This window comes from Pseudopodoces humilis, chromosome 1 (assembly GCF_049639895.1).
Source record: "Pseudopodoces humilis isolate 2021_Gansu_Grassland_sample_001 chromosome 1, ASM4963989v1, whole genome shotgun sequence".
Lineage (NCBI taxonomy): Eukaryota > Metazoa > Chordata > Aves > Passeriformes > Paridae > Pseudopodoces > Pseudopodoces humilis.
Genome location: NC_142200.1, coordinates 98,337,732 through 98,363,560, shown reverse-complemented (window position 1 = coordinate 98,363,560; position 25,829 = coordinate 98,337,732). Strand labels below are relative to the sequence as shown.

The following is a 25,829-nucleotide window of genomic DNA, read 5'->3' as shown; positions in this document are numbered from 1 at the left end:
CTAAGCAGACCATGCTACAGTGAGGTTAAGAGATGGAAGCTGATGATTATGGTCTTATTTCACCAAAAGAGCAGGAATTACCAAACTGTGTTCAAGCATGGGCTTTTATGAGCATACCTATAAAAATGTTGCCTACGGAACAGAATGCGCATTGTATAATTATTTTTAACCAGCCACAAAATAAATACCAGGGACCAGAAGTCGTTCAGGTTCAATGGAACTGATGATTCCACACCACACACTCTCACCTGATTCCTATCTTCATTCACGCACACATTGGAGAGTGGGCTACAGAGCAAGCAATGGCAGTTTACAGCTGTGATTCAGGATGGTAGGAGCTATCTTGACCAGGTTACTTTGCTGCCTTGTGTGTCAGTTTCACTTCCAAAACCTGAGGGCAGGCAGCAGCGCTTGCTTAGAAGATCAGGAAGGAAGGGTAGAGAAGAAAACAAACAGCAATACAACTAAATAAATTCATGAGATCTGTTCCTTTCAGATATATTATGGAAGGTGTGATTGTGTTCACAGACAGGGAACTGAACCTGCTGCTCCTGCAAGTCCCTATTTGATCCCAGGCTCCTATCTACCAGTAAAGATTATAAAGGAAACCTTTTCATCTCATAAGGTCATTGCTTGCAAAATTTATTTGGCAGCAAAGTTACGTCTTTTAGCTAGCAATTAGACATCCATGGCTAAACTAAAGAGCAAAGGTTGCCTGGCTTAATCCCTACCCTCCAGCTTTGCAACACGGGGTGAATAAATGACGTAAGAACTGCACAAGCTTATGTTTATTTATAATACTACATACCCAGCAACTCTAACCTGGAGCACTCCAGAGTGGAAGGATACGTTTTTATAATGCCTGTTTCTTCATTAAGATTTCATCATCCACCTACGCTAAAAAGCTACTTCCCCTTCACTTTGTTATATCTGCTTTTACCCACTCCTGTTCTTGCATTATTTTTTTAATCTCCCGTTCCTACTTTACATGCACTCTCAAATTTTAAACAAGCAAAATTTGTGCATTAGTGTGTCCTTTTCATCTATCATTTATGAATGACAGGTTCTTTGGTGCAGCTTAATGGTATGAGAGAGACATTATTTTAAACATTAAAGTGAAAACCATTTACAACTATGATAAGAGACGTCTGTTGACATTAAACTTTAAAACATGCACAAGGTAAAGGCAAGTAGTTGCTCCAACAGGTGAGAGTACTATGCATGCACTTTGTAAGGGAGTTTGTTCAACACAAAAGCTGTCTTTTTGTTTTCTCTATTTGACAACCTGTAGGATCTGGTGCTTCAAACAATGCATCTGGTAATCAGAAGCCACCAGTGTTTGATGACTAAAAGATACTCAGGGCACAGTGCAGAGGATCAATTTTTAAAAATTACCATTTTGTTGGAGGAAAATATTTCATACCATTTACATTGGAAAGAGATAACAATAAATAAATAATTAAATCTAAAGAGTTAAAGCTTTTTTTTTACACTTCTTGCTCACACCTTTGTCACTTTCACACTGGACTATCACTTCCTTTACTGTCCTCTTCCATTAAAACAATGCAACAATGCTATTCTGTTGTAAGATATTGGCTAACACTTATCCTGCTATATTTTGTTCTGTTCAGCAGCAACTGCATTCTTAGAAGCATCAACATAGTTAGGAATAGTAAATAAATACATCTGTAATAATACGTAATATGTAATAATATGTAAATAAATACATTTCATATAATATGTACTTGGATTGAGTACTGTTCTTAACAGCATTAGGCACATTGATTGAACAGGGAATAAAAGGGATCTTGCTTTCAATCTGATTTTAGACCACAAGGAAAATGTAGCAGATCCTCAGGGTAGAACCCTTGCAAACATGGTACAGCTCAGACATCACTCAGAGAGGATACATACAGAGATTAATTTTTTGCTAGTTACTTTTGGTGTCATGCAACTCTCAACAACTTGAAAGGGGATGGCAGAACCTTATTGATAAAGCAGATCTCTCACAGCAAGAAGGAAAACATGTATCTGGGGCATGAATGACAGATAAGAAAACTGATTTTATTGTAAATTTTAAAAAAAAAAAAGTTATTTTCATGCAATACTGTATTTTTAGTTTCCTCTATTTATACAGCTGCTTTAATCAGCAGCAGTGAAACAAGTTGTATGTTAGTCAACTTGCTAGGAGAGAAGGGATAGTGACATCCAGAGGGACCTTGACAGACTTGAGATGTGGGCTGAAGCAAAACTGATGAAGTTCAACAAGGCAAAGTGTAAGGTCCTACACCTGGGTCATGGCAATCCCAGACACACCAATGGGTTGGGCAGAGACATGATTGAGAAAAGCCCTGCTAAGAAAGACAGGGGGTGGCAGGTGCTGAAAACCTCCACATGAGCCAGCTGTGTGTGCTCACAGCCCAGAAAGCAAATCAAATCCTGGGCTGCATGGAATGTGGCCAGAGGGTCAAAGGAGGTGATTCTGCCCCAACACTCTGCTCATGTGAGATCCCACCCAGAGTGCTGCATTCAGTTCTAGTGTCTCCAACATGAGAAGGACACCAAACTGTTGGAGCAAGTCCAGAGGAGGGCCATGAAGTTTGTAAGAGGACTGGAGCACCTTCCCTAAAACACAGGCTGAGAAAGTGGGGGCTTTCTGGAGAGGAGATCACATGGAGACCTGATGGCAAACTTCCAGTATCTGAAGGGATTCTACAGGAAAGCTGGAGAGGGACTCCTCATCAGAAGCTATAGTGATAGGACAAGGAATAATAGGTACAAATTGAAAGAGGGAACATTTAGGTTAGATATTGGGAAGAAATATATACTGTGAGTGTGGTGAGACACTGAACAGGTTTCCAGGGAGGTTGGGGATGCCCCAACCTTGGCAGGTAATTGAGTAACCTGGTCTAGGGGGAGGGTCTATGCCCATAGCAGGTGGGGTTGGGACTAGATTATCTTTAAAGTCCATTCCAAATCCTTGATATTCTATGATTCTATTATTCTATGGTTTGAAATTTCAAAATGATCTGTGAGTAGAGAACATTGATCAGTGATGACAGAAAAACCTAACTAGACATTCAAGTGGTTTACATTACTGACCCATAGAATGTAAGAGCCAACCTCCAATATGTTTTTATAAGAAGGCAAATAGCCCTTAAGTATCACTCAAGCATTCAAAAAATATACAGGCATTACTTTTCAATATCCATGGAGAGCAACATTTAATTTCAAAAAGAGACCACTCAGTTTAAAAGAAAGTGATAAAAGGCATAAAACAGGTGAAAAACCCTGTTAGAAAAATTATGAACATGACTTACCTTGTAGATTTTGCAATGGCAAAGTCATGATGCCTCCTGCTGCAGCTGCTGCTACCAGTCCTTGGATGTTGGTGAGATTTGCTGTAGGTAGAGTTAGGACGAGTCCTTGTTGGCCCCCCAGCTGCCCAGCCATGTTGAAAGGAATAAGGATTGGCTGATTCAGGGCTGGAGTGCCTCCTGGCATCACCCCTGCTACTGCTGAGGCTAACTGTTGGGCTGTCAGTAGTGGCTGCAAGAAACCACAGACACAAACCTATTTTACTGTGTACAGCTCAGCATTACACACTTACAACCCTTCTGGCTTGAGAGGTTTTTGTGTTCCATTACAGACATGCACTGCTTCCAGTATCTTAGAGCATACATTTTCACCAACACACAAAAGTTTGATAAACATGACAGTCTGAAACTGTAAGCCTCTGTAAGTCAAACAGCGTAGTAGCAATCCCAGCTGAATCTAGACTGGAAAATTCATTACATATACACAAAAATTGAAAAAAGACCTAACTCAACTTAGTCTACAGGTACCTAAATGCAAACATTTCCCCAAAATTCTTGGTTGTATACAGATTGAAAACAGCAGAAAATACTTCAGTGACAACTATCAGAAGCTTTGTGGACTAAGACTGTCCTGGGAAGTGGAAGAATATTGAGTATTTTCTTAGAGTATAGCTGACCTTGGATAAAATTGTCAAGTGAGATGGGATATATTTTAAAACCTTATGAAGTGCCCTATTACTACGTCTACACTCTGCTCGAAAGAAAATAAATATCTCGCATAAAAGATAATGAAATACCTTTACTAATTCAGGAGCTTTGTGTGACAGATGTAACTGTCAGAGACAATAATTCTGCATTAGAATTGCACAAGCTTTTTAATATTAAATTATTATATTAATTTCAGAAGTAATTTACATAAGAAATTAAAATACTTTAACTTCCTAAATATGTAAAACTTCTTAGGTTTTATTTTAGAAAAGCATGCAAATCTAATTTTGTCAAACTTGACTTTTAAAATATACACGATACATACATGTTCCCTTTTTGTAACACTGAATTCAGCCAAAGAGAATCTCATTTTCTGTGTTACACAGATCAAAGATGATCAATCACAGTTATTTATTTTTCATCAAATTGCATGTCTTGATTAGTTAAAAGGAAAGATACTGACCTGAGGCCCAACAGGGAATGCAGGATGGGACTGACTGGGTTGGTGCTGGTCTGCTGGGCTTGTGTCAGGCAGCACTGTGTTTCCTCTGGCCTCTGAAATCCAGAGAACAGATTGACTTTAATATCAAGCCTGGGGACTGCCACATTACCTTCTACTCTGATGTCACATAACATGAAGCTGAAAATGATATGTTAAAGTGCTTTATCAATAACTCAAGCACTCAAATCGCTTATCAGCTGCATAAATTATGCTAACGTTCATTCAGACCAGCCAACTCATTCAAAGAGTTACAGAAATCTGACAGCAGTGAAACTGAAGCTATCATCAACCCAGCTAATGTGGGTTGCATTATACATCAATTTACATACAGTACATGAGCACTCCGTGTGTGTGGGAACTGCATTTTTTTACGCTTAGATGAGCATCAGCCAATGCAATTTCTGAAAGCAGAAATTATCTGAAAAACAATCAAGTCACATCTACTTTCTATCTTAATAAAATATTTTCTTCTGTCAGTTACTGAGGCAGCAAAGGCTCTACTATGCACAATAAAAACGCACTATGAAAACTGAAAACTGGTATGCTTCCATATGACAGCTTGTTTTTTAAATTGCGTGTGGAGGGTGAGCAAAATTCTGCAAAACCAAGGATTTCCAGCATTTATTGAGATGATCAATACCCAACAATCGAACTATATGCTGGGCACTAATGACTTGCTAAGCATAGAACACAGTCCAGGCCTACTAGATTTTGCTGAAGTCTGCAATACAGATTTGAAAGGGATGAAGAAAATAAGAGCATCCTATCAGTTGTAAGAAAGTACCAAGATGTTTTCAAAACTACATCCCAATCCTCCATTTCCTCTGGGTGAAGGGCTCAATTCATTCCCAGTTTTTTAGTGCTGATGGCATGATCAGGCCCACATTGATTTTTGAGGTTGTAAGAATGACAGCAAGTATCAAATGTAGCTGCAAGAGTACTGTGGTGTATATAGGATAAAGAAAATCCTGGAAATGGCACCAGGTTTCCTGGTTGGCATGATATCTCCTGTTTTGTTATTTTTTTTCCTGATGAGTGTTTGAAATTCCATTCTAAGTAAAACTTAACAAGATGCTCTTTTCTAATGTTTGTCCTGTGAATTGCAAGATAATTCAGAAACAGTTTCTTGGCAAACCCTGGTGCTGTAAGGGAAAAGGATATGATTTTGTCATAAATTTTAAAGAGGGTATTATCAGCTCATTTAAAACAAATTCTTTTATATATTCTCCAAGGGGAACAACTTATAAATAATGGAAAAGTGAAAAAAAACCTCCTTCACCACATTAAGGTTCAAATAAAATTGACTGCTACATATTATTCAATTGACTTCCATCTCTACAGCAAGTTGTCAATCATAACAGCATTTTAGAATTGGATTAAACAATAAATGTGCAGAGTTATTACGCAGAAATCTGAAAATCTGATTAATTTGTAATATCTTTGTGTGGTCTCAAAAATTCAGAAATGGACATTGTTCTGGGAATACTTACAAATGGTCTATTGAAATATCTGATTTGGAACTAATAAAAATAAACAAACTTGCTGACATTTTATAAAGTGAATTCTACAGAAATATGTTTGCCATTTTAATGACCATTGTCATTTAATAATGAGAATAAGCTGACCTACTATAATCAGTGAGGATTCCAACAGTTGACTAGTAACATGCAAAAAGAGACGCAGTCACTACATTTTTTATCTGAAATTTACTCATTGAAGTTAAATGAAAAGAGGAAAACATAACTAGATATATGAGATTCAGTGAAAGCTGTTTCTTTCAAATGCATAACAATCCTAGTCATCCCTAAGACCAAATACAGGGTTTTCCCAGTATGATTTCCTCCTATGCAAAATCAAGCACTATGTTACTAAACATAATTTTTCCTTTGATAATTTCCACATACTGTTATGGTCTTTTTTATTTAATCTTCACAGCTGTATGTATAATGTGATATTGGATCAAAAGCTCAATACTAATGGAGATATCACTCCTCATTAAAATCAAATCTTATAAGTCAATTTTGTTTATGTAATTTTAAGGGCTGTGAATTTTGTCTTTGTGTGTGATGTAATCAATATTAAAACAAGCTCCTGATAATCTGTCATATCATTAAATCATCCTATGAAACCTTTGGGAAAAGAAAAAAAACGAAGTCATTAGAATTAGATTTTATTGTAATTTTTATATCTTGAGCTCTCAGAAAATATGTAAGAAGTTCTGAAGTAATATCCCTGTGTTTTAGTATTCTTTTTTCCATAGTGCCCATCCAAAGAACTACTGATTTCCATTACCTGTACTGTAAAAATTTTTCTATATTTGATCACACAATCTTTATGTAACACAAGTTAGTTATATCAGACCATCAAGCCAAAATTAATTACACTGCTTTTCTTTTTCATTGTACTAAGTGGAATCACTTAGGATTACATTCCTGTCACAGAATTACTCACCACAGATGATTTTTTTTTTTAATTTCAGGACTTAAATGCTCTGCCTGCTGCCTCTAATTTAGTTCCCATAGGATGCAGTCATCTCAGGAAAACAGAACCCACTTTCATGTGGTCTTACATGGCATCTCATATGAAATTATCAATCCTTTATTCTCCGACTGAAATTCTCAGATCTCTCCTGCCCCTTCAAGTCTACCTGCTATAACAGACACTCAAGAGTCAAGAAAATGTACAGGAAAATCTGCCTGCTGGGCTGGCACTAAATACAGTGAAGTAAGAATTTCAGGGTTAAGGTTTGTTGCATCACACAGTGACAGCATTTCTTTCTTGCTGTACGCTGACACACTTAGGTCAACACTCTGAAGAAGGCAAGCCAGAACACAAAACATTGCTAGAAGGCTGCTTTTTCTTTTCTGCCTTATAATAATATATTTCTGGCTGGGGGGGATTCCTCTGATTTCAGAGGAGTCAGGGAGCTCTGTCTATTTCTGATTTCTCTACTATTTCTCTACTGCTTCAGAGATTCATTGTCATGAATTTGGAAAAATGCCTTCATTAAGACCAGCTGCCCTACACTGGCAGCACACAATCCCCTACACTGTTTCTTGCGCTGTTTTACTGGGCTTATTTGGGAAGTTGATTAGTTCCAGATGCTGGAATGACCTCTGCAGATAAATTATTCCCTTGTCCAAATTCCAGTCCTCACTAATAAAAATGGACTGTCAAAATCTAGCCTAGATTTTCCACTTGTTCAGATCCAGGCCTCCTGTTACCTCCTGTTAGGTTATTCTCCAACTCCACTCAGTGTTCTCTCAGAGAGGGGACTGTCAGCAAGGAACCAGGACTTAAAACAATCCCTATGGAGTTGAGGAACTACAAAGCAGTACCTTCTCTGTTTGTCACTGCGTTTTGCAGTGATTCTACTCTTGTTACAGCCCCAAGTGCTGGTGCACAAGGGACAGGGGGAAGGCAGTAGCAGGGCTACTCCTCTGAAAAGAGACCCAATTCTCCTTAACACTGTTTGCCTACGCAGGGCACTTATAACTGAGTGCTGACAACACAGCCTAAGTCAATGAGTTTGCTCAATAGTACCATATGAAGAGACAGGAGTGCCTCTGCCATAGTACTGACACGACTGTAGACGAGGCTTTAATATTTAATAAGCAGTATTCATCATATGCGGTTCATCATAAATTAATTATAAATTATATAATACATACGTTCACCTCTCATCCCACCAAGGGACTGGAAGGGCATGACACAATAAAAAATTGAAGTGCACTGTAAACACTGTAAAATAGCCTTCTTAAAATAAAATATTATTTTAAATAAAGCTAAATAAAACAAAGGCAACCTTTTTCTCTCCTTACCAAAATGAGAAAAAAAAAATTCCACAAACCAAGTAAAAAGCCATACTGCACAGAATCTGGTTTGGAAAAGAGAAAACAGCAAGAGAAACATCAGAAGAAAAAAAGAAATTCCACATCTCAAGGCCACCAAGCTTCATACAAAATTACAACTGTAAATATACTCGTTATAAAAGGCTTTCCATAGTTTGCTTCCATTTTGTTTCTTACATATTTTCAGCTACACAACAGCTGAGGTGACTCAGTTCTTAGTGTCTCCCAGTGCCCTGTGAAGGTGAGAATGCTCCAATTCCCCACTTTAGAGCTCATGGGGAAAAGAGACTCCAATATGGATTCTCACATAAGCACGATTTACCTGATCTCCTCAGCTCTAGATCCACTGTTCAGGAAGGCATGGGTCAAAACACAAAACTGCTCTGGGACTCCTGGGCTGCTGCGGGGGCACAGCAGTTCTGACAAGGTGGACCTGCACACGCCTCCCAGCACCCTCACTTGGTGCAATGCCTGTCCCAGCTGCCCCCGTCCCACCTGCTCTGACGCTTGCGAGGAACCTGCAGCCGACTGGGAAATGGTACGGAACAGCATCACAGGATGGAGTGCACTAAACTTGTACGTCCAGGCCTACCCTTCTGTGCCTGTGTGCTTGTGCCTGACATCTCTTCTCAAACTCTGCACCAAAGCTCACTCAAAGCCAATGCTCAAACCAAAGCATAGGACTAATCTCAGCAGATGACCTGGATGTGAACAACTTCCTCATGGTCTTCATAAATGAATTCAATATGTCTCACATTTGTATCAAAACCAGGGAGATGCTGGACCACCTCTCCTTAGCACTCAATGCTTTGAAAAATAAGCTGGATCAAATTCAGTAACAATAACTGAAATCAATAGATTTTCAGTAATCAAAAGAATATATAAATACTCATGAGATTTAAGAAAATATTTCAAATGCATTAACATTAATGCACCAGTTCATATTAAATCTTTAGCTATTTCCACAATGTGACATTAAATTACTTGTATTTATCTCTCAGTAACCATAACAATAAGAAATCAAAAGTAGACTTTTTTTCTTACATTCTTATTCACACAGAGACAACTCACATTAAAGGTACAGCTTTGAGAATTAAATCATTAAAGTAAAAATACTGCCTGTGAGAAAAAAGTGTTACATTTTTAAACCTAATAAACTAAACAATCTGAGAAAATTATAGCTGCATTTAGATCATAATCAAGAGGAAAAAAAATTTTTAAGGAAATTAAATAGGCCAGCTAATAATATTCAAATTATCAGGTATGGTATGTGAAAGTCCATCATCTCTGATTAAAGTAACTCAGCTCTTCACTAAACGAATCCTTAACTCTCAGCAATTTTACCAAGAGCAATCTTTCTGAACAAAATTTAATATCTGAAAGAAAAATATTCAACTGACAATAAAAAAAAATAACATTCCCTCCAAACAATCTTCATTCTGCCACAAACCACCACATTTTGGCTCTTAATGTCACTATTTTCATTTCCCTATTGCATCAGAGTTTGGACATGTCACGATGAAGCATGCATAAATTACCACAAAGCCTTAGGCTGTAAAGCCTTAGCGATCAGATTGTTACACAAAATTTCACAAACAAACCTAAATTTTACAATACTTTCAGGGGACAAAATTGAGATTTTATGCTGATTTCATTTTACATTGGTATTGTCCTATAGTTATCAGAGGAGATATTCCTGTTACCTCAGCAAAGAAAAATCAATTTCATAAATTATATTAGAATAATACATACTGAAAGGTACGAATTTAAGCTTAGACCTTCCGTATTTAGTTTGTTAGACAGTTGTCTCCTTCCAGACCATGACCAAGATGTGGCACACAATTCACTCCTTTGGATTGTATACAATTTCCCAAGGTATCAGGTTATCACACAGATGATTGAGCAATTCACCCTTTTCTGCTGACCTGTACTTCAGATTTTAAGTTTTTATTTTTAGTAATTGCACCCTCATGAAGAGCCACAAACAAGTGTGTAGAATTCTGGATGTCTGCAGAATTACTACTAGCACCTGTTAACTCTGAAACCTAATAAAATTGCAATGTTGATGCTATGATTTTACTGTTCAGTCATTTCAGCACAATATACAAATGCTGTGCACATCTTCTACAGTGTCAGATTGTGTCATATTACATAGCTCTCATTCTTAATTTTCTCCTACCTATGTACAAAGCCCTTCTAGTCTACTTTTGAAAATGTTTGTGGTGTGATAAGGAAATGGTATATTGATTCACCATATTGACATATATGTCAATGTAATATCCTATACAGGAGAGCCAAAAATCCTGCATTGAAAATGCATTGAATTAGACAGCAGTATGAATAGAGCAGATTTGCTTTACTGAGTGTATCATTCAGTACTTAAGTAAGTAAAACGTCACAGTTTTATACTTATCTGAAATTGCCTCACAGCTGCTACTGCAAAGCTACTAAAATCATCTGGAGAGCCCAAAGTCATTCTGCCAACAGAGTATAGAATATTGTCTTTGCCTGGTCCCAGGGGATATTTCCTCCTAAAGAATCTTTTCCCACAAGGCACATGCAGTAGCAGAAATCACTGTCCTCATTACCCCATGCACAGAGCTTGGTTTGTATTTATGCACCTGGATCCTTCTGGATTAGGATTGGATTAGAACATTAAAACCCCTTCACCCTTTCTAATGAAAATCAGACTATTAAAGTGCTTCATGTTACATGGGACTTCTTCTGGGCAACCATGAGTTATAATTACCACTTAACAAAAATCTACCATACCAAAGCACAAAATCACAAATAACTCCCAAAGGCCTTAAATTTTCTTCTTTCTCATCTTTATTTTTGCTCCTCTTTCATTGTCTCATCTTTTCCTTTTTCCCCTTTCCATATGTGAATTTTTTTTCTTTTTGGTGCCTATATGAATATTCTTCCACTTCAAATACCTCATGTGAGAAAAAAAGTGTTGCTACTGCAGAAAAGGTGAAGGGATATAATTGCAAAAGTATGTTCTTTATTCAAAATAGACTCATTCTACTTTTCTTCACCCACTAAGTACAGTGCATAAAAATCCCTTGTTAGTGGTACATACATTTTTTATGAGATAGGCCCTTCATATTGAGAGTTCTAGTTCCTTTTGTACTGTATGCATTAGCACAAATATTAAGGCCACAAAGACCCTATCAGTCTCCTCTGAATTCACACAACATTTCATACTCACTGTTTGCTGTTAGTGTTGGTGAATGCAATGAGGATAAAGGTTACTTACCAGAAGATGGACAGTTGAATTCATTATTATTTCATGTTGTTGGGCAACTGATCCCTAGCTAAGAAGGGTAGGAGGCTTCTCTAACTTAGACTTTCCTTTCTTTCCATCCCTGGAAGTTTACTAGATGCCAAAGAGTAAGCACATTAAAGAACATCTATTTTGGAACAACTGTTGCAGTTTGCCATCTTTAAAGCTTAGTTTTCTTTAGGATTTTTTACAGTGTTTACTTATGCATATTGATTTCATTCCTAATAGGGCAGAGGGCAAGCTTTCCATCAAAAGCCCAACTTGCCAACACTCACCCTCCCCACCCAACTTCTGTACCCTCCCCCCAGATAAGCCAGACTATGAAGATATCTTGCAATGATAAATATTGCTGTGTGTCTGGGGGAGCCCTGCACAGTTACTTAATATGTGTTTGGCTGCTGGCACTACAGTGTACTGAAAGCCAGGTAATACATGTGGATGATGCCTGGTGCACAGCCATTGAGGCTTCTGGGTGGAAGGAAAGTGTAGTATGTCTGACATATTTGGCTTTTACAGCTTATGTTGATAGACTAATTTCAACAGAGAGGGCACAGGTAGGTGGCCAGTGACAGAAATTCAACTCACAACTTTGACAAGGGATAGGAAAGAAAAAGCTGTATGGTGGGAAGCAGATGAACTTAGTATTCTATCAGTCCTATAAGAGCCTGCTTAAAAATTCAAATCACCTAATTTGGTGAGTGGAGAATATCAAGTTAAGGAAGGAAGTATTCAATTAAACCTAGTTAAAACCACCTCACAGCAAAGTCAGTGCTCAGCAAAGTGCACCCCATAATAAATGCTAACTCTTACAGGAGCAATCTGACCAGCAAGTAAACCACCAACAGTGGTTTAATCACTGTTGCTACTGAGTTCACTGGTTTCATCCCTGCAGTGTTTTTAACAATTTTACACTCTGCTGTGGTCTTTACACAGCCCTGTGGGGCAGCTCTATAAAGTGTCTCATTATAGGTAGTTCAGCTGTTCAGACTTTATTGAGATTCTTGAAAGAGCTGTCCCACAGAGTGGGATAGTGTAGGAGTCCAGTTGAGATCTAGGAGGAAACCTTAACAGTGCCAGCAACTCTGTACGCAGGAGATCACACTCCTAAATCCAACTACATCACAAAACTGGTAAGTCTTCATTATAAATCTATCTAGCTGCACATGAATCTTCAGAAAGACTCCCAGCTACAAAAATACAACAGCCTTTCAAGAACAACTGGTGCCATTTGATATCTGCAGCAAGTTCTGCTGATGTGGCTCAGCAGGGCGAGACATTATTTCAAATCTAAGTGATGGCTGCAGAAACTTGTGGTATGCATGCCTCCAGATGTCATAAGTCCTGAACTGAATTAACTTCCTTCTCTTTATTATTGTCTGAAATTTGTTGTAGTGGCTGTTTACAATTTTGCCAGGAGCTTTTGCCACCTCATATTTATGTTTTTAAAGAACATTCAGTCTTACAACCAGGTCTTCCAAAGTATGTTAAGCCTTACCATCACTAAACCAAGTTCAAACCACACACCAAGAGCTTTTGGGTTGCATTCCTCCCCGCCCCTTCAATCCTTCAATCCCCCAATCCTTCCCTCCTCCATAGATCAAAAGCTAAAAATACAAAAAGTAGCAAAAATACTAGTTGCCAACATCATCATAGTGTCTGCTTTTGAGGAGCTATTTGCCAGTCAATGATAATAAACCACTCTGCAGCAGCCACTAAAATAGCTTTTTCTACACTGAAAATATCCCAAAATAGATCTCCATAGAAATAACCAAGTGGTTGACAAACAGTTGGACACTGTTACTATTACATGTTTATCTTGCCTTTATGTGAGTCAAACTCCCACAGGATTATAAATGTGTTGGATTAGTTTCCTAGGAAGGGTTTAAGAATGCAGCACATGTTAAAAAAGCTTTACATGTAAGATGCATACATTCCAGCACAGCCAAATTTCATGAAAGGTTCTCCTGGTTAGAAATCTCTTGTCATGGCAAGACCTCTTTGTAACAACATGCCATGAAGGAAGCAAAAAAGCAAAAAGAAGCCATATGACTTAGCTTTGCCAAAATAGCAAGTGGAAGGCAACTTGCTTCAAATAGAGCACTGAGACACATCCTAACAGGATTAAATCTTCTGGAATAAAATGCTTCTAATCCACACAAATGCTTATCTTCATATATATACATATGCCTCTCTATATGTAGATAGATAATTTAAAAAAATCAGTTTCCTCCATCTCTTTCATTTTTATATTACTGTTCTGTTTATATTTTTCAGCATTACAGTAACTGAAAAATAACTACTGGTAAAAGATGCTATTAATTTAAGTGCATTCATAGTGTGTTATGTCATTAATAGACTTGGGTAACACTATTTCTTTATCCTTTTTAAAAGGATTATTTTATTGTCCTCCTAATTTCCATGATTTTACTTCCACTTAAAGTCAAGTGAGGGCTTTGCAGAATTCTATTATATTATTGTCCTGTCATTATTCTAACTCCATTACACAACAACACAAAACCAGCATCAGCTTCCATTTGTCATATTACTTACTTTGAGGATTATGTCAGATCTCACATTATGTGTACATGCCTACTAAATGTAATTTGGAGTTGGGCAAAAAGTAATCATTGATTGCTTCTAAAAATGCTTTTAAAGAAAATATTCTGTAAGAGCTCTGGCATCTGACTTAGACCCATCCATCCCTCTAGAAGAACCTAACTATATTTACAAAATATAAAGATAACATTTAAAGGTGCATATAGACAAACAGATTTGAACTTCTTTGTCCGTGCTCCCAACTGAGCTGACAGAAGCCAGTCTTGGTGTGAAAGCCACAAGTTATGCTCACATGGTGCTCTACAAGTGCACACTGTGCACCTCTCTAACACAGCTGTGTTGCTTCTCTGCCCAGAGAAGCTGTCTTACGTCTGGCTACAAATGGAGCACAGAAAAGCTGGAGCAAAGAGAACCCTGGGTCTACCTTTTCTACAAGTCAGATCCTTCAGTAGCCAAAAGATTGTTTAGCACACCTGATGTGCTTGATGAATTGGATTGCTGTTGCCTTCCTAATAACTTTTAGTGTGCCCAGCTTTGAGGATATGCAAAAGATAGCCAGGGCTGATTTGAAACAGCCAACACATCCACTGTCTGTTCCTTACAGCTGTCATAAAGGGAAAAAAATATCAGGTGTTAATCTGGCAAAATGAAGACTTAGGCTCATGCCCAACCATTTCCTATGGGACCTTCACCAGCTCTTTTCATCTTACATGCAGAGTGTTATTGGACTGTCAGAGCATAGAGAAATCCTGGACCAAAGGAACATGTCAATTGGAGTGGCAAGTATTGCCAGCATGCTGCTTTCTCCAGTCACAGAAAGCAGGATGCAATAATTTATATTTCAGTCATGGTGAAGAACACAGCTTGTATGCATGTACCTTGGACATGTATTGTTTCAAAGGCAGGGTTTTACTTAACGTTATTTTAATGACTTTCCTCCAAAGAGCATTTGTGGATACCACAACTCCCTAAGTGGTAACAATGAATAAACATCATCTTGAGAAATGCAGGTGTATATTATTTATGAAACTGCAGTTCTCCTGTAAATAACTCAGTTGTTTAAATAATATGTATCTGTGTAATTGAGTCTTCTGTATACAAATAAATAAGGCTTTATTGCAATGTCAGAAGTTAACAAACCAGTCAATAAAATCAATGACTCACTTTTTCTTGCTTATATATCTAACTTTTCTCCACGTTTCCTATGTTCTCTGTTTGTTCTGGTTACATATTAACACTCTGAAGGATATATAGCTCTTGTGATACTGTTCAGTAAATAGTGATCGGAAGGCTGAAGAAACACCACATTAGTGATTTGATATTCTTCCTATTTATTGTGTACTGTAACATATATCTGGTATAAATCAGGGAGAAAGAAACTGTCTTGATCTGTACATCAGAGTACTATAGATTTTTAAAGTGAATGATTATATTTATGTCTAAGTAAATTAGGTTCATATTGATACATTTAGCTAAAAGTTCTCCAGGCCTGGATTACATTATCATATAACCATTTTCAAAATAGCACTGCCAGATTACAACACTGAGCTGCTTATGCCTGTGTGGTTAAGGTTCTGTCAGCATTTCCATTATGCTTCACATTTTTCAAATATTTATAACTTGGCAGTAAAATTTGCTTTGGCCTGAAACTTGGTGAACCAGAAGTACAATTCTACAAATCTTTACTCAAGAAAGTTGTCCATTCTATTTCAGTCAGTGTTTCCATTAGCTGGGTTCTGCCAGATTACAAGTCAAGGTCAAGGTTTATGCATCTGATTGTTTTATGTTCTTAATGAAAAACAGATCGGGTCCTTTAAAAAAAAACTCTTTAAAGAAAAAAATTATACAGAAGGAGTGCTAAATAAGGCTTGATTTTGTAATGTGATTAGGCCCTCAACTCAAAAATCCCTTGTTTTTAGTACTTCAAAGAAGAAGAAAAATTAACAGCAAAAACTGCTGCAATGTAAAAAGTAGCTGTTGGGCAATTTTGTTCCACTAATTACATTTTCTTGTGGGTTTTCATCTGGGATCTAGCACACCTACTAAACAGTGTAAAATTGGGAGGGCTCCAAATGAGCCATTCTCATCTATCAGGAATACAAACATGCTCACAGAAGTTATCTTATTGTGTATGCTCCATACAGGCTCCTTATTCAAAAATATTTTAACAGATGTCATGCTGGATAAATATAATGGCTCATCTGAGGCTTAGAAACACTTTACACACAGTAGAAACAAATTTGGGCAGCATTTTTCAAATTGAGTTAAGTCCTTAATGCACACCCACAGGCTTACTTAGACTTATAGATACAATATCTTTTTCTTTCATTCTCCTTAGCTAGCTGAGCACATGATCTGTTATCAACAAAAATTTTCTTGGTCTGATGCTGCTCTCTTGGTTCACTGCTGAAATATATCCTAACTCTTCATTTGGCTTCTGGATGAGATCTCTGTGAAGCACAGGATGCAGGACAAATACAAACCCTTTCTGCATGGCTCCAGCAGCCCATAGACTACCTGCAGAGGAACACAGGAGGTGCATGTTTTACAACAGCATCCTCTGAATCGTTTTTGAAAAATGACCACAGACAAGGTTTGCCCAAAACAGCAGAGAGCAGCAATACATTCCTACTCTTTGTTAACCTACACTTGCAAGCAGTCTACTGAAGTACACTTGAGCATGAAGCACTCATGATGCTTCTTTATGCTCCTGGGTAAGACACCCCTGTGGATAGTTGTGTGGTACTCCTCAGGTCTTAGAGAGGTTACAAGACTTTGCAAGGCTTTTCAAGGCTTCATTAGAATTAAAATACTTTCTTTCAGTTTACACAATTTTGTTTGGTATTGAGAAACCCAGCTTGGCAGCTGCACAGCTGCAAGTAGATAGTTATATCTATAGTGAACAGTATGAAAATTCCTCGCATGGAAGTTACTTTGTTCTCCATAAGTTTCATTTGATGTCATATAGCAACACTGAGACAAATTGTGGCAGTAAGATTGTGGCCTGCTGCTTTGTATTAAAGAAGGCTTCCTTAAAGTATTCTGACTTTTACAAAGTTTGAGATCTTAAGCACTGGGTTATATGACAGTGCATGTGTCCTGACCTTTCAGAATGGCAGCTGGGGCTGGAGGTTATCTCAGCTGTCTGCTGGCAGGAATGCTGTGCCTTCTCAGGGGAGCCTGCACTGCAGCTGGGGTCTCAAAGCACAGTCCTTACCTATAATTCCATGCTGGGACACCTTAGCAGCAGCTCTGGCAGTTCAGCTGCTCTGAAATACCAGTGAGATAAGCAGGAGAATGCTGCAGTGCTGCTCTGCAGCTACAAAGTGCCAGGCAAGGGATCAAGCAAATATCAGCTCTCCTAAGCCACAAGCAGCAGACTTACAAGACAGGTGGAGAACAGCATAGCCAATGTGAGTTCATCTAGCAGCTTGTCCGTCAGTGCTTGCTGGTTTTAGTAGGCATTGGTGTTTCTGCATCAGGCTTTCTGGGGATAGCTCCCAAGAATATTAGGCCACCATCAAGTAAGGCAGAGTCACTGATGACTTGCTTGAGCACTGTACCCACAGAAGCAGGGCTCACCCTTCAGAGAGTGAAGGCATGGCACTGGCAGCCTACAACATTGGGCAGCATGAGGAGTGTGGCCCTCTTCTTGAGCTCCAGACATTGAAATAATTTCATTTCAGAACTTCAGACTGACCCACTATGGGAGGTACAACTCAGGGAGTAGAAAAAAGAAGTGGTTTAGTCACTGCAAAGAATACTGACACTTATGTCTCATATCTAGGTAAAGGGGGTGCTGTTTTAACTTCCATTCATTTCCTTTTGAAGTACAGAGTTCTAAAGGGTTAGCTTCTCTTTTCTGCTGTTTCTCCATTTTCTGCGCTGTTTTCCTCCTCTTTGGGAGGATCCTTGTACAAAACCCTTGAAACAGTCCTTCAAGAATATTATAAATATATGGGTTAATTGTTTATGTTTTTAAAGGTAGGGTGGCTCTTAGGAAAAAAATTATTACTTTGTGTTTGGAATAAAAAAATATTTTGTATTAAAATGGGAACAATGGAGGAAGTCAGAATAGATGGTGACACATCCTGCTAATAACACAAGGGGTTAAAACACATCAGCCTTTATCCTGCAGATTGAAGGCCCTATACAATTCAACCTCTCTTGCTGGAACAGCAAGTAGAATTTCCCCGTTAGGAGCAGCTCATCTTCCATGAGTCCTTTCCTACACTGCAAAGCCAAATATTTTCAAACCCAGTATCATATTCACGCTCTACTCTTCTACTAACCAATGACATAAATACCTAAATATTTCAGAACTACAATATAATGCAATAAGATTCAGCATAATAACATCCATCAGAAAGGACAACTTAAAAGAAAAGTATTGCATTTACTGTATGAAAAGATATATAATGATCATTGCTGAGGAATGGATCAATCTTGCTCCAGTGGAGCAACTGCATAAGCATTCAAAACAACAATAACTACAAGCCCTGGTAAGGTACTTTTCTTCCCAGTGTCATCTCATTTTATTGCCTCTGAGCAAGGCTGAAAGTCATGCTAAAAAAAAATTCCAGAGACAGCTTTCTCTCTGCCCCAGTCCCTGAAATTCTTGATTTTACTAACAGTTCTCTATGGACTAGCAAATTTCATTTGTAACACATTGAGTCCAATTACAACCAACAAAAATCCTGGGTTTTATGGGTTTACAGTGTTTGGGGATTAAGCACAAACCCAAAACAAGTACATAATTTGTATTTTAAAAGAAAAGCTTTTTGTGTCAAAATCCTTTTGCCATTTAAATTTTATACAATTGATGTGAATAATGCAGATAATTAAAAGTGGAAGAGAAGAGAAGAGAAGAGAAGAGAAGAGAAGAGAAGAGAAGAGAAGAGAAGAGAAGAGAAGAGAAGAGAAGAGAAGAGAAGAGAAGAGAAGAGAAGAGAAGAGAAGAGAAGAGAAGAGAAGAGAAGAGAAGAGAAGAGAACTGAGGGCTTGTATTTGGAAGCCACAGCTCACTGAATTGTTCTCCACCAAGAACCAAATAGAGTTTTCCACCATTTTTCTACCCCACAGTTTAACAGACAATTTGATTCCAAACCAATACCTGAATTCAAACAACTCTCTGTTTCTTTAATATGTGCCAGTTTGGTGCTATTCTCAAGGGGTATGCTTGAAAGTGGCAAAACTTCAGGACAGCAGTGCCATATACCAAGACATATATCAAAGCCTGCTTAATCAGCTATCAGTCCTCATGTACCACAGGCTTTTAGTTTCTGAATCCCCAGACTTTTCTGGAGCAGATGTGGATTAATTTATAAAATATCAGGCTAAGTATAATGACTTGTTTTTCATGGGTCCTCAAACTCACAAACTAGAGGCTAACACCCCTTTCCTACCTCCTTTAGAAAATTCACAGGTTCTGGATCTATTAATTTTCCTGAACTTATTTGATAGATTTTACTGGAACACAAAACCACAGAGCATTACTACTGTAATTCCAATGAACATCAAGAAATTATCACTCTCTTTTAATAAATGACAAAAAATACTAATGATGTGGTAACAGCGACTGACAGCATTATTAGCATGACATTTTTTCTTCTCTATTACCTTGAGGAACAATTTCCCAGAGATGATAATGGCCAGGAATGAATTCACATCCCAAACTAAGTAGTCAAACACAACCCACATTCTGGATTTTTTAAGAGGACTCATTTATCTGACACCTTTACAGTCTTCTCCTTCCCATGTGCTACTGCAAACATCTGAGAACACCCCAGAGAGTGACAGCCATCATCTTTCCATCTGACAAGGACTGTTTTAAACAACCCACCTCCACAGCCAATTTTGTATCCAACTCCTATCCTCTACAGATTAGACAAGAGCAGTGAATACTGAACAGGGGAATGCACCACAGCAACCCCTGTGGCAAGGATTTTCCACAGTCCACACCCTCATCTGGCAGGGCTGTAGCAATGCTCCCAGGTGATACTGGGACTTTTTAGATCTCATTGTCATCACAGTAAATACACTTCAACAGTGCAAAATGCTTAGGCATCACTACCATCCCTCAGGCTCAAAAGCTTCTACAAAACTACTTTGCATGGCCTTTTCCCTAAATTAATTTCTTTGGCATCCACTACTATTTATATAGATTCACAACTGTTTCAGCCAATCCCCGTGTCACCATCTACTTTTACCAGGAAGTTCATCGCTTTGTCAAACTATAAGGGCCCATTTGCACAGCAGACCCAAGACTGTGTGGGTCTGGCTACCTTTAGAGTTATTGGTTTGAATTATTTGCTGCCCAATAAGCCATGAATTAAAATGACAAAACCCAACATTTATTAGAACAAATATGATAAGGAAAATATGATTATAGCTGTTAGTCATTTCAGCAGCAATGATGGTGCTCAGCAAAGACTTTACAGTCATTTACTTACTATGATCTAAATTCTTGGAGAACTTTATGTCGCTGTTTTATCCGTGAACAATATATAATTATTACCTGACTATACTAACCTGTATTATAAAATAGGCAAAAACCCCTGCAACTAGTTTTTCTCTCATTGAAGTTCTCAGTAGATATTTGGAGTTTTAAAATTCTTTTATTTTTTACAGACCAAGTCCAGGGATAGTAGATTTCTTTCCAAATTTACAACCACATGGCCAGATTCTGCCCTCTGACATTCATGCAGTTCAGCTGAATACAGGAGAGTTCCAGTGGATCACTCAAAAATATGAGTTCTGTGAAGATCTAGCTGTCCTCCAGCCCTGCTGGGAGTTTATAGATGTCATCTTGACATGTTATATCAGGCAGGCATGAATCAATATCTTTTAGTGATCAATTTTAAGCATTCACATTTCTGTTTAATTTCAGTATAACCAGTCACACTGCCAACATGTATAGGAACAGGGATTAAGCTAACAAAACCCCTTCTACATGCATGTTTTTGTGCTTAAACATAATGTCCTCCTCAAAGAGCATGAAGATACAACAGTATATGTTTCTGTATGTGTTTGTGCATCCACTACATCGTGATGTGCTGGCATCCCTTTCATTGCACCTGTGCAATGAAGTGCCTCAGATGGAGTGAGCATTAACAGCTGGTAGGAAGAACACAAGAAAAATACTCTTATAGGAAGGACGAGCACCCTGATCTGGGTTACCATATGAGTTCAGTGCAAAGGGCAGAGCAGGGTCAGTGTAGAGTGAGGGGAGATTAAACAGCTCAACTTCAGCTTGAACTGAAGGTGTTAATGGCTGCTTCAGAAAGCATTCATCTTTGGGCATCTACTCCTGTGGACGGTTCAAACACATAAAGTAACTTCTAGTATATTGGACCAGTCATTCCTATGGTCCTGACCCCAAAACTCAATCCTATGAGACTGTGCCTGGTAGAAAAAACTGGAAAAAATGTCAAGCAGCAAACCATATTGAAGATATTGTTTTCAAATTTTTGGACAGGCACAATATAAACACCATTGTCCAAAACCTTTGGTTTTTCATATATTTATTCCAGAAAGTAGGACAGCTTGACAGCGTACGTGTTACACAAAAACACCTCTTCTCATGGACGATTGTTTGCTTCCACATCACACAGCAATTTGTGCAGAGGGGTTGTCTGGCTTCTCACACAGAGCAAAGCGTGCCTTGCACCAACAGCAAGCAGAGCTGGTATATCCAGACACACAAAAACATGGATTACTCAGGCTGGCAGCATGAAACAGTGAGCTTGGAAATTAACCTGGCAGCAGGCCAGGAGATAAGATCCAGGGCAGCACTTTGTATACTAAAATATGTCTGAATCGATGTCCAAAATCACAGACTCCCTGCAGTACTTCCTGGCCCTCTGTTTGTTGACATGTTGCTCAACTCCATGTTGGCCAACACATTCATTGTTCTCAGTGGGGATTCTCAGGGAAGTTTTCCTGATTCAGAGAGCTTAACAATTTTTAGACTCTTCAAACTTGACTCTGCTGATAAAAAATGAATGAATGAATGAATGAATGAATGAATGAATTAATTAATTAATTAATTAATTCAAAAGTATCTAGATGATTTAATGCATGCCTGTTTGGTCAAAATGCAGTTTTGATCTTGAATTAGATACATCTATTCTGCAAAGGGAAATTGCCCTCTCTAGAGATTTGCTCCATCCTGGTAGGCAGTGATACTCTATCTGGGCAGTGAGCTTTACTTTTGCATGGTAAAAATAAATCAATTGATTTCTGTAGGTTTGATACAGCATGTCAATATCATGACACCTTCTAATAAAGACCAGGAGGAACATTTGAAAACACTGTCATTTGCCAAGATCCCAGAAAATGCTGAACCTTCCCTTTGTTTCCCTCAAGAGGAATCCCACATCAGACTTAAATATTTCTTTAGACATGGTCTCATCATCCTTGGAACCCAGAAAATCCCTCTTATCATAAATTTATCATGGATTTAAAAGTGTCTTTTTTGTCAGATCTGTACCAGGCACTAGCAGACAATTCAAACCAGAGACACCACCACAGTTTACATGCAATCAACCTAACATGAAGAAGATAATGAATGTAATTCCCCACCACCATTAGCTACCACCATTAGCATTGAGAATCACTCAACAAAGTAACTCAAGTGATTTGCATTATCAAACTGTACATATACCTTTTGCCATGCTGGCATAGGTACAACAACATTCTGTTACATTCTGTTTGGAAAATTTATTGTGATTTCTGTTGCATGCCTGAGCTGGTGGGAGTTGGTACTTATGTCTTCTGAAGGCAACAACCCATGGTTGTCCTTCTCCCTCTCTGTCTTCTTCCCCAAATCTCCCTCAAGTGTCTTGCTAACAGCAGAGGGCATTTGTTGTTTGTGAAGTTTCCAGGGACACTTAATCTTGCAAATCTAGTTAATCACTGAAAATCCAATTCCTGAATGTTGAAAGTCTTCCTGTTAGATAGTAATAACCCAATGCTAGCTATGATCAGGGAAAGAAAAGGACATAAAACCTTATTTTTTTTTTTGTCTGTGTAAGAACTGTGGAAATTCCTCGTGGATCTCTAGTGGCCCTCATATTTAAACTCATCCATTTGTCTTATTCCCAAGAGAAGCCAGGCAAATTTTGAACAGAAAAAAAGTTAAGAACATATAGCAGAACTATTTCTCTTTTATCTTTCATATATATGTTTCTCCCACCCTGTAATCTACGTTAAAAAAAAGAGGAAAAAAAAGAAAGCAAAAAAAAGGGGGTTCATAAAAATTTTGGAAGTCTAGAAGCTCTGCAGTCAGGCAGAGTAAGATACAGTTCATATCCAACTTATTTTCCAAAGACTTAGTTCTAGCAACCCGAAACAACAGAAAAATTTCTCTCCCTGCATCTAATTGTTTAGACCAGTAAAAATGAGAAGAAAAGATGTCCACCACATACTTCCATGATGGAGAAACTCAGGAACAGGTAGTAGACTGACAGTGATCTTACCCAGGATTGACCTGTCCAAGATGATACTAAGAATCCATGCTAGAATTGGAACTGACCTTTCCTCTGGAGCTGTTTTGTGCCCAGACATGGGCTCAAATGAAAGGAAAAATCAACCACAAAACAACAATAAATGTATTTGGTGTCTGGAAAGGTAGAAAACTATGGGGACAAAAAGCTGCACATGAGATAAATGCAAGCATTCTTCCCAAGAACCTAAAGAATTTCAAGCTGCAAAAACTCAAACATTCCACAGAAAATGATGAGAAACTGTAAACAAGATATTTTTAGGCTTTTCAAAAGAGATTATTTTAATAGTGTATTCCAAAAGGGCTAAGTGTAACCTGTAGTAAAAGACAGCAATCTTCAGAAGTTTTTGAATCCTCCCTGTGTTGCCCCTGTTTCTCCCCTCAGAAGATGTGAGATGCCTCTCTTCTTGAGCCTAAGAGCATTGATTGGATTCACACTCTTTTCACTTTATCCTCTCTCTGTCTCATCCAGTGAAGTACATGAAGCACTCTGATCAGTATACAAGATCATTCTATCATCCAAGGTATTTGTTAAGGTTCTGTATTTAAATGTGCATTGTTTGAAACAAAGAAATAAAGCAATGAGAGGTTACTAGAAAATTAAATGCAGCTATAAATTAATTTCTGTAATTACTGTTCATTAATATTTAATATATTTATATAAAGGATAAATCTTCTTGATTCCCAAGGCATCCTGCATTTAATAACGTGGAAACAGCTTATCTCCTTCCTGTTGTTGAAACTGGAGTTGTAATAACTAGTAATGTTAAATGTATTTTTTAGATCAATAATAAATAAATACATAAACACTTCCCTCCAGAATGCTCCTGATGTTATTCACAAAATTAAAAAAAAATAACTACAGAATGCCAAGGGACTTCATAACCATTTCATTACTACCATCCTAATTGCATGTGGTGGAACTGCATAATCAGTTTATTGAAATTGAAATCTTTGGAACTGATTCTCCCTACAGACACTAACAATAAGCATCCTGTGCAATAACACAGTACTTAATGTAATATAAACATTATATGCACCAAGCTTTAAACATCCCCTGGCTTCACCTGCTGGAATTGGACATTTTTAACACTCTTGTGTTCTGCCACTGCATTGAATCAAATATCTAATTTACAGACTGCAAAATACAATATTCCCATATTACAATAAAGAAAGCAAGATACATTCAGAAAACAGACACACACACACACACAATTGGTATAAGGATAAGCAAGACTACATTTAATAAAGTGGAAATAAAGCAGACCCTTCTAGAAATCTGAATGGATTTTCATACACAATATAAAAGAAATTGCTTCTGCTTCCCACTGTGCCTCTGCAAATAACTAGGTTGATACCACAGCCCCTATCCAACCTACTCCTACTTTACAGGGGGACATTACTCTTGTGAGTAGGTTCATTCATACAAACAAAAGTATTTTTCATCCAGTGCATATCCAGATATCAATAGGATTTCTCTCTAAAAAAGAGGTTCATATTTTAGTTTGCAGGATTAACATGGTAGCAATTAATGATATGATTAATAAATATTCGCCTGCACACTTTCAAGTCAATATTCCACCAACTCAAAGAAATCAAAACCAAGAAAAATGTGCATTTTTATTTGCTTTCATTTTTAACAGCAAATCTAAAAATGATAAGGTTTTATTATTATTAACAATAAATTTTTATTAATAGTATTTCAAAGTTTTTTGTCCTTTTTAATAATTAAGAAAATTTGGGGTGGTGGGAGAGGGGAAACCCTGGTTGATGGGTTTTGAAAAGATCTTTGTTTAGGGGCTTCAAGCAGCATATTTGGAAAAGTCTTTACCAAACATGAGTTCAGTATCTCAATTAAAGAGAACTTGAAATAATTTCTAGTATCAAAAAAGAATGGAGAAATTGGAGGAAATGTTTCTTCTTCTCTATAATTCTATCACCATGTGCCAACAATGGTATATCCATGTCTTAAAACGTGGCTCTCAGTCACCTCATCTTCATAAAGGTTCATAAGACACCGAAAACAAAAATTAAGATTAGGGTTATTAGATATTGGGATTTTTCAGTTCCCTTGTAGCCTTCCCCTACATTCAGCACTGATGGT

The 25,829-nt window shown here is 37.8% G+C and overlaps 1 protein-coding gene across 3 annotated transcripts in view; it reads right to left on the bottom strand.

Moving 5' to 3' along the window:
- POU6F2 (POU class 6 homeobox 2) overlaps positions 1–25,829 on the bottom strand; it is a 308,170-nt gene that overhangs the window by 167,935 nt on the left and 114,406 nt on the right. For all 3 annotated transcript variants that reach the window (XM_088060556.1, XM_088060564.1, XM_088060566.1), the window contains 2 exons: positions 4,489–4,580; positions 3,321–3,549 (listed from right to left, as the gene is read on the bottom strand). In XM_088060556.1, coding sequence (XP_087916682.1) covers positions 3,321–3,549; positions 4,489–4,580 — 321 coding nt within the window. The remainder of the gene's footprint in view (positions 1–3,320; positions 3,550–4,488; positions 4,581–25,829) is intronic.